Raw genomic sequence first — 11547 nt, forward strand, 5'->3', positions numbered from 1 at the left:
TCTCATCCTCTGTCATCCCCTTCTCCTCCTGCCCCCAATCCCTCCCAGCATCAGAGTCTTTTCCAATGAGTCAGCTCTTCGCATGAGGTGGCCAAAGTACTGGAGTTTCAGCTTTAGCATTGTTCCTTCCAAAGAAATCCCAGGGCTGATCTCCTTCAGAATGGACTGGTTGGATCTCCTTGCAGTCCAAGGGACTCTCAAGAGTCTTCTCCAACACCACAGTTCAAAAGCATCAATTCTTCACAGTCCAACTCTCACATCCATACATGACTACTGGAAAAACCATAGCTTTGACTAGACGGACCTTAGGCGGCAAAGTAATGTCTCTGCTTTTGAATATGCTATCTAGGTTGGTCATAACTTTTGGCTTTGTTAGATCCTACATATAAGTAAGCTCATACATTATTTGTCTTTCTCTGCCTGACTTCTTTCACTTAGCATAATGCCTTCAAGTTTCATCCATCTCATCGCAAATGGCAGGATCTCATTCTTTTTTATGGCTGAATAATACTCTACCACATATATAACACTTTATGCATTTGTACATTGATGATGGATTTTGTTTTCATATACTGGTAACTGTGAATAATGTGAACGCTGGATTGCAGCTATCTCTATGAGATAGTGATTTCATTTCCTTTGGATACGTACCCAGACATGAGATTACTAGATCATATGGTAGGTCTATTTTTAAATTTTTTTTTTTGTGGGGGGAACTCCATACTATTCTCCATGGTATGTATCAGTTTATATTTCCACCCATTGCAGCACTGATCATTTGTACCTCTCTTCTTTGAGGTCTCCCTGAATGGGACCTTGGAGCAGAGAACTAATATAAGGTAAAATGGGAACAGATTTTGGAAGGCTTTGAATGTCATACTGAGGAGCTGAACCTTACAGACCATTATTAAGCAGGCAAATGATAAGATCAAGATGATGTTTTAAGAAAATCAACCTGGTACTGTGTAGAATTAATTAGAAACATAGTTTGGGCCCAGAAAAATTGGGAGAATATTTCAGTAATTCAGGATTGAGAAGAAGCCAAAGGCAATATCAATTGCAATGAAGAAGAATGTGAGCAGCACTGTGAAGGGAGAATGAACAGGACTTGGCATCTATGGGATGTGGAGGAAAGGAACAGGAGCTGTCAAATATGAGCCAGGGCTTCAAGCCTCTGTGACTAGAACAATATTGTCATCCTTTCACGTGTTCATTTGAAAAACATGTATTAAGCATATAGCGGGCACAGAGAAATACCTGTCTTTACAGATTTTTTTTTTCCCCTTGCCACATAGCTTGGCTTGTGGGATCTTAGCTCTCTGACCAGGGATCAAACCCAGGGGCCTGGCAGTGAAAGCACCAAGACCTAACCACTGGACCGCCAGGGAATTCCAGAGAAATACCTGTCTTTAAACACTCACAGTCCAGTGGGAGATAAATGTATATTTATAACCAGGTTAAAATATAAAAGTGCCTTAAGAAAAGTACAGACACCATTAGTAGCAGAGGAAAAGAACCACTGAGAGAAGTCAGAAGGAGGATTAGTTGCATTGCAGGAGTGACTACAAAATATTATGCGCTCAATAAACAGAGGCACTCTGCACTTTCCACACCATCAAGTGTGAGACCCACATAAAGATCTTCTGCTTCATCACATTCTTTATTCTGATGGTTGGGTTTGGAAAGAGTTGCCAAATTTCAGCATTAAAAATACAGCACATGCAGAGTCTGCTGGGAAGAGGAGGGGCTGAGTTGGGCATCAGAGGAGTGAGGGATTTAGATATTGATGGATGTTGCTGCTGGAATCCAACAAGGAAGACTAGACACTGACTTCATAGAAACGTAAAGCAGAAGGCAACATTTCATACATTTGCCCACTTCTTTGCTTGTTATAGTTCCCAAAAGGGTTGAAAAATGAAGGTGGGTGGAGAGAGGGAGAGACAATGAAATACAGCACGTTCTTGAATAAGGGCTTGTCTTAGCAAGATTAAGTCAGGAAACCTCTTGGTACATCTTTATGGAGCCTCAACTCTCCTCCAGGCTCTGAAATGGTAAATTACTATTGACTCAGTTATTCAGGAGCTGAATTGCGAATCCAGTCTGTGAATTAACTGGGCCCTTTGCTTTTCCTTCTTTATTCTTCTATCGGCCTTTTGGGCAATTCATTACTTATTAGAATTTCCACCAGGGGGTGGGAGTAAAGACAATACTGAATCTTAAAAATTGGTTGCTCTTAGAGAACCTGGCTATTGTGGCGATTGATGCTATCAAAAAACAAGAGGTATAGCACTCATGTTTGTTGTGCTTTCTAGCTAAAACTACCGTGGTTTTAGAAACTTCATAGGAAAATAGCCTCAGAGTAGATCATTATTTTACCCAGTATTAGAGAGTGCCCTTAAACAAAATGGCAACTTCAGTCTCATTAACAGAGTGCTGAAAAGGTAGAGATGTTAACTGTTGCTTGGACACTGGGCGGGGCGGGGCCGATTTACTGCTACCGGTTTAGAACAGATTTTCATCCAGTCACGCCCTTCTCAAAGATGGCCGGCCCCACTTCCCTCCCTTAACCTGACGTTTGCGTTTGCTTCCTATGAATTTGAGGTTAATCTAATCCTGCGTTGGCTACGTGGCCAAAGTCAAGATGTCAGCCACACCCCTTTATAATTTTAGGGGAGTAAAGCCATTTATTTTTTTCCTCCTTGGTGAAAATAATTACTCGCATCTGGCTCTTGTGTCTGGAGGCGTGGTTGCCAGGACTTGAAATGGCTCCTCCCTGGGATAGGTTTAATAGGGAGTGAAGCTGTGACGGCGAGGCGTTGCCCGGTCGCTCTTTCCTAGGCGTTCTGGCAAGCAGTTCCCTTGCCCTTACCAGACATGGCGCTGGCCAGCGTGTTGGAGAGGCCGCTACCGGTGAACCGGCGCGGGTTTTTTGGACTCGGGGGTCGTGCGGATCTGCTGGACCTGGGTCCAGGCAGTCCCAGCGATGGACTGAGCCTGGCCGCGCCCAGCTGGGGTGTCCCAGAGGAGCCGAGAATTGAAATGCTTCATGGAACCACCACCCTGGCCTTCAAGGTGCAGACACAGCCGCCGCGCCGGGCTGAATCCTGCCCGCCTGCGCCCTTCCCCGCTTCCCAGCGGGTCCAGAACCCGCCGTGGCCGCGGCCGCGAAGCCCAGGCGGAGGCTCGGGCCTCTCGCCCCGACCCGGGCAGTTTCGCTGTCTCATTGTCCCGAGAGGCCTCGGTTCTTGCTCTGGCGGGAGCGGGGTGGCGGTGGGGCTGGGGAATAGTGAGGGTAAGTGGGAGAAGGATTTCGAGGCTGTTTGAATTGATTCCCAGGCGACCCCAGGCTGCTCCTGTCCGGGAAAGAGGCGGCCGCAACGACAGTCAACTCTGGCAGAGGGAAGGCTGTTGTGACCACCAAAGGTTTTGGAAACAGTGGCCCGGATAGGTCAGGGTAACAAACGTTATGGCTTGAGGAGGAAAGTTGGTGGGAGGAAGCACTCTAATAGGAGCCAGACAATTGAGATTCCTGGCCTAGCTTTGTAATAACTGGCTCTGTGATCTTGGGTAAGTCATTCGATCTCATTGAGCCTGTTTCCTCAGCCAGCAAGTGAAAGTAATCTCACCTGAAGCTATTGATGTGAAGCTCCAGTGACATATAAGTAGGAAAATACGTTGTGAAGTATAAAACAGCAGAGACAGAGATGTTCTGGGGTTGTATCGATGCACAAAGAAATGTCAGGGTGATGTTTCTGTGGTCTGATGTGGCCCCTGGCTTGTGTTTAATCCTAACAGTTTCGCCACGGAGTCATTGTTGCAGCAGATTCCCGGGCCACAGCCGGTGCCTACATCGCCTCCCAGACAGTAAAGAAGGTGATAGAGATCAACCCCTACCTGCTGGGCACCATGGCTGGGGGTGCAGCGGATTGCAGCTTCTGGGAGCGGCTATTGGCTCGGCAATGTCGAATCTATGAGCTTCGAAACAAGGAGCGCATCTCCGTAGCAGCTGCCTCCAAGCTGCTTGCCAACATGGTGTATCAGTATAAAGGCATGGGGCTGTCCATGGGCACCATGATCTGTGGCTGGGATAAGAGAGGCCCTGGTAAGTTAAGCTGCAACCATGTGATTCTTGGGCTGCCATTACAGAGAGGTTGCATGAACAGATGAATGAAAGAGCATATGTCAGTGCTAAGGGTGTGTTGATTAGTTCTCAGTCCTTCCTTCTCTTTGTTCAAGGAAGAGATGTAGTGTAGGAAAGGGCACAGAGGTAGATTAGCTGTGTCATTGAATATCCTTGTGACTTAAGGGCAGGTTGTTTATTTTCTCAGCCTGTTTCATCATCATATATAGGTTCCATGAGGCAATACATGTCAAATATGCAGTGTCTGGCACATAAACTGTTTTTCTTCTAGTCTCTCCTGTAAAATGATAAGACGTGCAAAGAGTTGTATTTAAGAATTGGGTAATAGACGTAAAAACTCTAAATCAGTGCAATTTGATAGAAGTAATGTGAGCTAGATATAAAGAAAATAAATTAAAAAATTAAATGTGAGCTACACATGTAACGTGTAATTTTACTTTTTTCTAATAGATATATTTTTAAAATGAAAAGAAATGGGTGAAATTAATTTTAACAATTGTTTTAATCCATAATAACTAAAACATTTAGGGGCGTGTCATCCTTATTTCAAGGGCCCAACAGCCACATATGGCTGGTGGCTACCATATTGGACAACAAAACCAAGTAACTACTCAAAAGTTAGTCATTTCTCTTCCTTTTTTTCCTGTAGAGAGTCTTTAGCCTAGAAGGGGCCCTTTAGGCCCATCTCTTTTCCTTGCTTGATATAATCACCTCTGTCCCGTTGTCTCTGAAAAGAATTCCTTAACCTACTTTTCTTCCTAGTATATAAAATCCTTGCCAGGAAATTCAGACTTGTATCTGATAGCAGTTCCTCTTCAGCCAATTTTGAGTGTCTCTTTAGTCAAGATGGTATACAGCTAGTCACATTCTGTGTAATTTTCCCCTTTGGTGCTTGAAAATAGGTAATCTTTCCTCCTGTTGTTTTTGCTTCATTCATTTACCTGCTTGCTTTTTTTTTCTAACCTTGTGGCTTGTGGGATCTTAGTTTCCTGACCAGGGATTGAACCTGTGCCCTCTGCATTGAAAGTGTGGAGGCCTAACCATTGAGCTGCCAGGGAATTCCCTCATTTACCTTTCTAAATGCCTAAGTTTTTCTCTATTGATCAACTGCAGAATACCCACCACTTTTTCATTTGCTTTGGAGAATATTAGTTCACCCCTCAATAGAGGATGGATGAGGAGAGACTTAAAAGTGCCTGTGAGAGAGGAGCTCAGTTTGTTACTTTGGAAATTGAGACATTTCTCTTTGAAAAGTGTGAAAGAACAGTTCCATACCTCTTGTGCGGTCTAGGGAGACATTTTGGAAATGTTGTTTTGAACCGTTAGCTATTGGATTAGTCCCAGGTGGTGGAAAACAGTGTAAAAGAGTACGAAAGCTGGCCAGCAAGGAAAACCTGGGAAGCCAGAGCTTAACCTAAATTGTCCTGTCTCAGAGACGCCTTCCTGACAAGTTGTCCCATTCAGGATGAGTCAGCCGCTGGCCTCAAGCAGACTCAGAAAGGATCCCAGATTACTTCATGCGAGGCTGAATGAGATGAATACCACTTTAAAGAGAACCAGTAAAATGCTGAAAGAATTTAAGGAGGTGGGAAGAATTGCTTCTGATGGGAGAAGCTGGGGAGGGCTTCTTAGGTAGGTCTCATTTTCCTGGATGTGAAGAAATGAACAAAAGAGAGGGAAGAAGCATGAGGTCTTGCAGGGAGTAACTGGAAGTCTAGTGTAATTGGAGCTGACGATGTGTGAAGCAGAGTAGTGAGCCAGAGATCCAGAAAGGGAAATTGGAACTAGATGGTGCACCGGCTTGGCAAGGTAGTGGCAGTGGGCCTGCGGAGGGGCTCCATGTTACAACCATCGGAACCCGGAAGCTGATAAGGGCCATACTTTTCAACCTGGCTTGTATCGTGATCACCTGAAGAACTTAAGAATCTAGCTCCGTGCTTGTCCCCCACCCAGACCAATTTAAAAAGAATACCTGGGTTAAGTCCTTGGCATCTCTTAAAAAATACCTGGAGTTCCCTGGCGGTCCAGTGGTTAGGACTTGGCACTTTCACTGCCAGGGGCCCAGGTTCAGTCCCTGGTTGGAGAACTGCGGTCCTGGGAGCTGCATGTCCTGGCCGAAAAAAAAAAAAAAGACTTCCTTAGACGATGCTGATGCATAGTTATTGTTGAGACCCACTGAAATAGGAAAAATATTAGTGATGCATTGACAGAATTTGAGAATACAGAGGGAAGTGGATTGGTGGGGCAGAAGAGGGATGAGTTCGGTCTGTAAGGGAGAACCACTGGAAGTATTTGAGGACAGGAAATTTAAATATGAATTTGGTGACAAAGGCATCCAGCTGGAGAGGTCCAGGGGGCAGATCAAAGTGATAAAATTTTTATTAAGTCTGTGTCTAACTTTTTGTTACACCAGAGGTTGGCGAACTTTTTCATAAAGGATCAAATGTAAGTAAATATTCTAGGTTTGCAGGCTCTGTAATCTTTGTCTCAACTACATAGCTTGGTTTTAGCATAAAAGCAGTCCTAGACACTGTATACACAAATGGTTGTGGGTGTGTTCCAAAAAAAACTATAAAAATAGGCAGTTGGGGGAATTCCCTCATGGTCCAGTGGTTAGGATTGTGCACTTTCACTGCCGAGAGGGCCTGGGTTTGGGGAGCTAAGATCTCATATCTGGCACGATGTGGCCAGAAAAAATAAATTTTTTTTTAATTTAAAAAAAGGCAGTTGGCCTGGCCAACTGTTTAGTCTATACCAGCACTGTCCAGTAGAAATATAATGTGAGCCATACATGTAATCTTAAATGTTGTAGCCATGTTTTTTACATTGAAAAGGAAAAGTAATTTTAATAATATATTTCATTTAACCTGGTATATCCAAAAGACTATCACTCTAGCATGTGGTAGGTCCTAGCTTCATTTCAAGTGTTGAATCACATGTGGCTAGTGGCTACCATGTTGGACAGTGTAGGTTCTTTACAATATGACTTAGAATTCTAGGCTTTATTCTCTTACTGTGTGATAGAAGAGATAGCATACTTGTCCAGATAATATTCCCAGATAGTCTGAACTCTGGAGGGTTAGGATTGTCTCAAACATTATCTCCCACAGTGCCTGAAGTTCTGTGCATGAAACCGAAGTCATTTGAATTATACTAGTGTTTTGGTTGTACAGAGAAGACAGACAAGGCAGTAACTGTAATGTGAGGTGAGATGGCGTGGAATGTGTAGAATCCTGAAGTCTTCATATTTAATTTTATTTCTTCACTTTTTTTTTAGTAATTTTATAGAAGTGCTGTTTTCTTGAATTTCTGTTGGTCTCCCTGGGTCTCAAGAGGAAAGGAGAACTGTTGCCTTTAAAGATAAATTAGATGTCCGAAGAGGTGCTCATTGTCTTCTTACTAACCTCATCTCTCTTTCCAGGCCTCTACTATGTGGACAGTGAAGGAAACCGGATCTCGGGGGCCACCTTCTCTGTAGGCTCTGGCTCTGTATATGCTTATGGGGTCATGGATCGGGGTTACTCCTATGACCTGGAGGTGGAGGAGGCCTATGATCTGGCCCGTCGAGCCATCTACCAAGCCACCTACAGAGATGCCTACTCAGGAGGTTCCGTCAGCCTCTACCATGTCAGGGAGGATGGCTGGATCCGGGTCTCCAGTGACAATGTCGCCGACCTACATGACAAGTATAGTGAATCTACCCACTGAAGGAGGACGGATGTGGCTGCTTGCATTTCTTGGGGTGACTGTTGTTGGTAATATGGGTACAGTTCCCCATCCTCTAGCGGAGGGGTCCCCAATTGTATCAATCACATTTTTTTTTTTTAATCTCTGGTGCATTGACCTCCATGTGTTACCAGCTGTTAATGAGCTACTGCAGAGGTAATTATTGGTTTTACTTTGTTGAATGTTAACATGACACTACTCGACCTCAGCCTGTGTTGCGTCTTTTCTCCACACTGTCCCTCCTCCAAGCACTTTACAGTCAGATGGGCTGGGACAGTGGGAGGGAAGGGACTGTAATTACAGGAAACAGCGGTGTGAAGACATTGTCTAGTGAATACATTAACATCCCCACTCATGAAGCTAATAACAAAGGAGAAGGAGAGAGAGGCAGGGAGGAGGGAGAGACTTCTTGATTCCGTTTGCAAAGAGATGAAAAGTTGATGAGGTGGAAAGATGCACAGGGCTGTACCAGGCAGAGCTGCTGAGAAAAAAGCTCTCCCCCTGTGCTGGGGGAGGGGAGGCTGATGCCACATGCAGAGCAGAGAGGTGAGGAGGGTAAGCCAGTTGGGAAAGGAAGGCTTTGACCCTGGGAAAAGAGAGGACAGAGAGCTGTATGTGAAAGCATAGTGACCACCAGCCTGGTGGTGCCTGTCCTTCTGGCCCTGCCTGGCCTTCTGGCCCTGCGGTGTGTGTTTGTGGGAGACAGGGAAATGGTCGTGGACCTCTAGCCTCCTGGGTAGGAAAGAGCACAAAATCGTTCCTGGAGCCTGTGGGTGCAGAAGAGTCCCTGCTGAGAGCAGAGAGATGGCTGATTTGTCACCCCTAGCACTGAGGGGCTTCCCAGGCTGTGGTGGCAGCAGATGGCAAGGCCTTCTGTTAAGGAGAAGACAGGAGAGATGTAGGAGGTTGATGGGAGAAACCGTTAAGAGAATGAGGAGGGTGTCAACGCTGCTTTATATGAGTCGGCCAAAAGCAAGAAAGTGGTTGGTGAGGGTGACAGTGGAGTGTCCTCTTTTGAGGCCAGGGGGCTGGGAGGGGTCACTCAGAGATAAGCGAGCTATAAAGCCTGTTCTTCCCTACTGCAGCCACCTTCCCTTCTTGCACCTTCCCTCCTGCTCAGCCTCACGCGGTCTCTGAAGTCTCTATATTGATTGATGAGGGCTGTCTGCCAGGAACTGATTGAGGCTTGTTAATTGCATTTGTCAAATGCAGGGAAATTGGGAATTAGTGAGACCAGAGAAGGGAGTTTGGAAAACAAATGGCTCTCGTGCCTGAGGAGATTCATTTTGCTGAAAAGTGCCTCCGGAGACCCTGGAGCCAGGAGCTGCCAGTGTGGAACAGGACCTGCTCTACAGCCAGAGCAGGCAGGAGCCACGCCACAGCTCCCTCCGCCTCAGTCCAGAGAGGCCCAGACCCAGCTGTCTTCCTGTCACTTAGGACAGCGCTTTGCAGGCCTTTTACAAAATTAGAACTCTTTTTAAAATGAACTTAGGAGAAAATCCCAGCCCCTGAACGAAATCAAGTCAGATTGAAGTAGAGTTGAAGGGTCCAGTGCCTCAACCATTGAGCTTTCCCCTCCAGCCACTTCTCACACCCTGCTCTCCCCATGCACACATACTCCCTGGTACTTTTCGGTACCCTAGTGAAAGTGAAAGTCGCTCAGTCGTGTCTGAGTCTGCAGCTCCATGGATTGTCCATGGAATTCTCCAGGCCAGAATACTGGAGTGGGTAGCCTTTCCCTTCTCCAGGGGATCTTCCCAACCTAGGGATCGAACCCAGGTCTCCCGCATTTCAGGCAGATTCTTCACCAGCTGAGCCACAAGGGAAGCTCCTTGGTAACCTAAGGAGCATAATTTGAAAATAACTGCCCTGGGAAGTGTGGAAGGTGAAAAGTGTTGAAGATTGGAAATCCACCCTGACCTCAGAGAGCAATAAGACTCTTAGCCCATGAAAGAAAATTGAGTCTGGAGAGAAGAGAGTCTTGAAGTAGGGCTGCCCTTGTCCTGTTGCTATCCCACACCTGCCTTGCAGTGGTCTCTGTTCAATTTAACACATATTCTGCACTGGCAGAGTCCTTCTGTTGAGGCAAGAAACATATCCTAGAGTCCTGTATTCTAGCATATCCTTGTTTCTCTGCCTTCCTGGATTTTGGATAAAAGACCGGCTTAATGGAAGAGATAATTTGTGGTAGGTTTTCTGGAAAGAGCAGAGCAGAGGTAGAGGAAAGCTGCAAGTCTCTAGACCCAGTGACACCCATTCTGTGATGGCCGTTTCTTGCTGCTATGACTGGCAGGGAGCTGGCTTTGCAGTAGTCTGAGTCTCTGCTTGCATGGGGATGATGGATGCTGCACAGCATCGGAGAGATGCTGTTGAGTGGAGTGCACCAGTTCAGGGACTCCCATCAGATTCATTTCCCAGTGCAGTCCTCTTGACAAAGGATGATGGAAAAGAAATTGCCTTAAATAGGGGGAAGATTAATTTCTCTCGGCAGTTCCCAGGCGTCCAAGGGCCAGGGCTTTTTAAGTGATGTCTGACAATTTCTCCTCCTTCCACAGATAGCTCAGTAACACCAAAATCTGACTCCTCAGGGTAGGTGATGGGACTAATCTGATTAAATAAGGAGCAAAACACTCTTAGAGGCCCCACGCTTTCTCTTGCTGGCAGGGAATGCTGTGGGGTTGAAGACAAATGTGACTTATAGCATCACCATACCAGGCAAGGGATGGCTGCAGGGAGCAGCAGTGCCCTGTGGGGCACATTCTACTCGGTGCCCTGAGTAGAAGGTTCAAGAGGGATGGTAAGAAGGTAAGCGAGGACATGGCAGGGAGGGAGGAAGGGCGTAGTTAAAGCAAATCATGGACTGAAGCATAATAGTTACTGAGTGTTCCCTCTTTAGGCAAAACCAGAAGGTCAGTGTCTCTTGATATCCTCCTCAGCTAGCAAATGAGAAAACTGTCAAAGTCATTTGGGGAGTGGAAAGTTACATCCTTTGAGGGGAAATAAAACAACTGATTTATTCTGGTCCATGAGTTCTACACGGTGTGTCAGGGGAGAGAAGCACGAGGCGGGATGGAAGGGTCAGGTGAGAAAAGGGAGGGACTCTGGGGGAGCAATTCCCCCCAGAAGGAGGATGGTGGGGTCAGTGGCAGTTTACATGCATATATCTAATTTGGTGAGTACAGTTAGGTATTTCATTCTTGTTGGTTTTAATTGTTCTGTTAAGAGCCCCTCCCGCCAGGGTTCTAATAGATTAGATGCTTGGAAACTGACCAGTAGCAGTGACAAGACAGGATTAAGAGCTTTATGATTTAAAACATATGTATATTGCAACTAAGCATCTCTGCTATTTTGGGGATTTTGTTTTGTTTTTTAAATTCTAGTTTCCCTTTAGGAAGTCAGATCATATTGGGAAACCTTTAATTACAGCAGGCAAGATGAGAGAGCAAACCATCAGAACTGCCCTGATCAGCAGCTGCTGGCACCTCCTGCCTGACCCAGGCCACCCCCAACCCCTCAGCAGGCAACTGTCCACATCTCTGCAGCACACCCCCAGGCCTGGCCTCAGAGCCAAGTTCTGGCTTCTCGGGGCTATGCCCCACTGAAGCATTTCAATAAAAACCATTTCTAAAATGTCCCATTCGCAGTTGTTAATGGGTCAGGCAGAAGAAATTCTACCCACG

At 45.9% G+C, this 11547-nt stretch overlaps 1 protein-coding gene across 1 annotated transcript; it reads left to right on the forward strand.

Annotated features, from left to right (window-relative positions):
- Nucleotides 1–2521: 2521 nt before the first annotated feature.
- On the forward strand, nt 2522–8075 carry PSMB5 (proteasome 20S subunit beta 5). The gene is made up of 3 exons (XM_069595743.1): nt 2522–3072; nt 3796–4102; nt 7563–8075. The coding sequence occupies exons 1-3, from the start codon at nt 2875–2877 to the stop codon at nt 7847–7849; spliced, it is 792 nt and encodes a 263-aa protein (XP_069451844.1). The 5' UTR covers nt 2522–2874; the 3' UTR covers nt 7850–8075.
- The last annotated feature ends 3472 nt before the right edge of the window (nt 8076–11547 follow it).

This window comes from Ovis canadensis, chromosome 7 (genome assembly GCF_042477335.2).
Source record: "Ovis canadensis isolate MfBH-ARS-UI-01 breed Bighorn chromosome 7, ARS-UI_OviCan_v2, whole genome shotgun sequence".
Classification (NCBI taxonomy): Eukaryota; Metazoa; Chordata; class Mammalia; order Artiodactyla; family Bovidae; genus Ovis; species Ovis canadensis.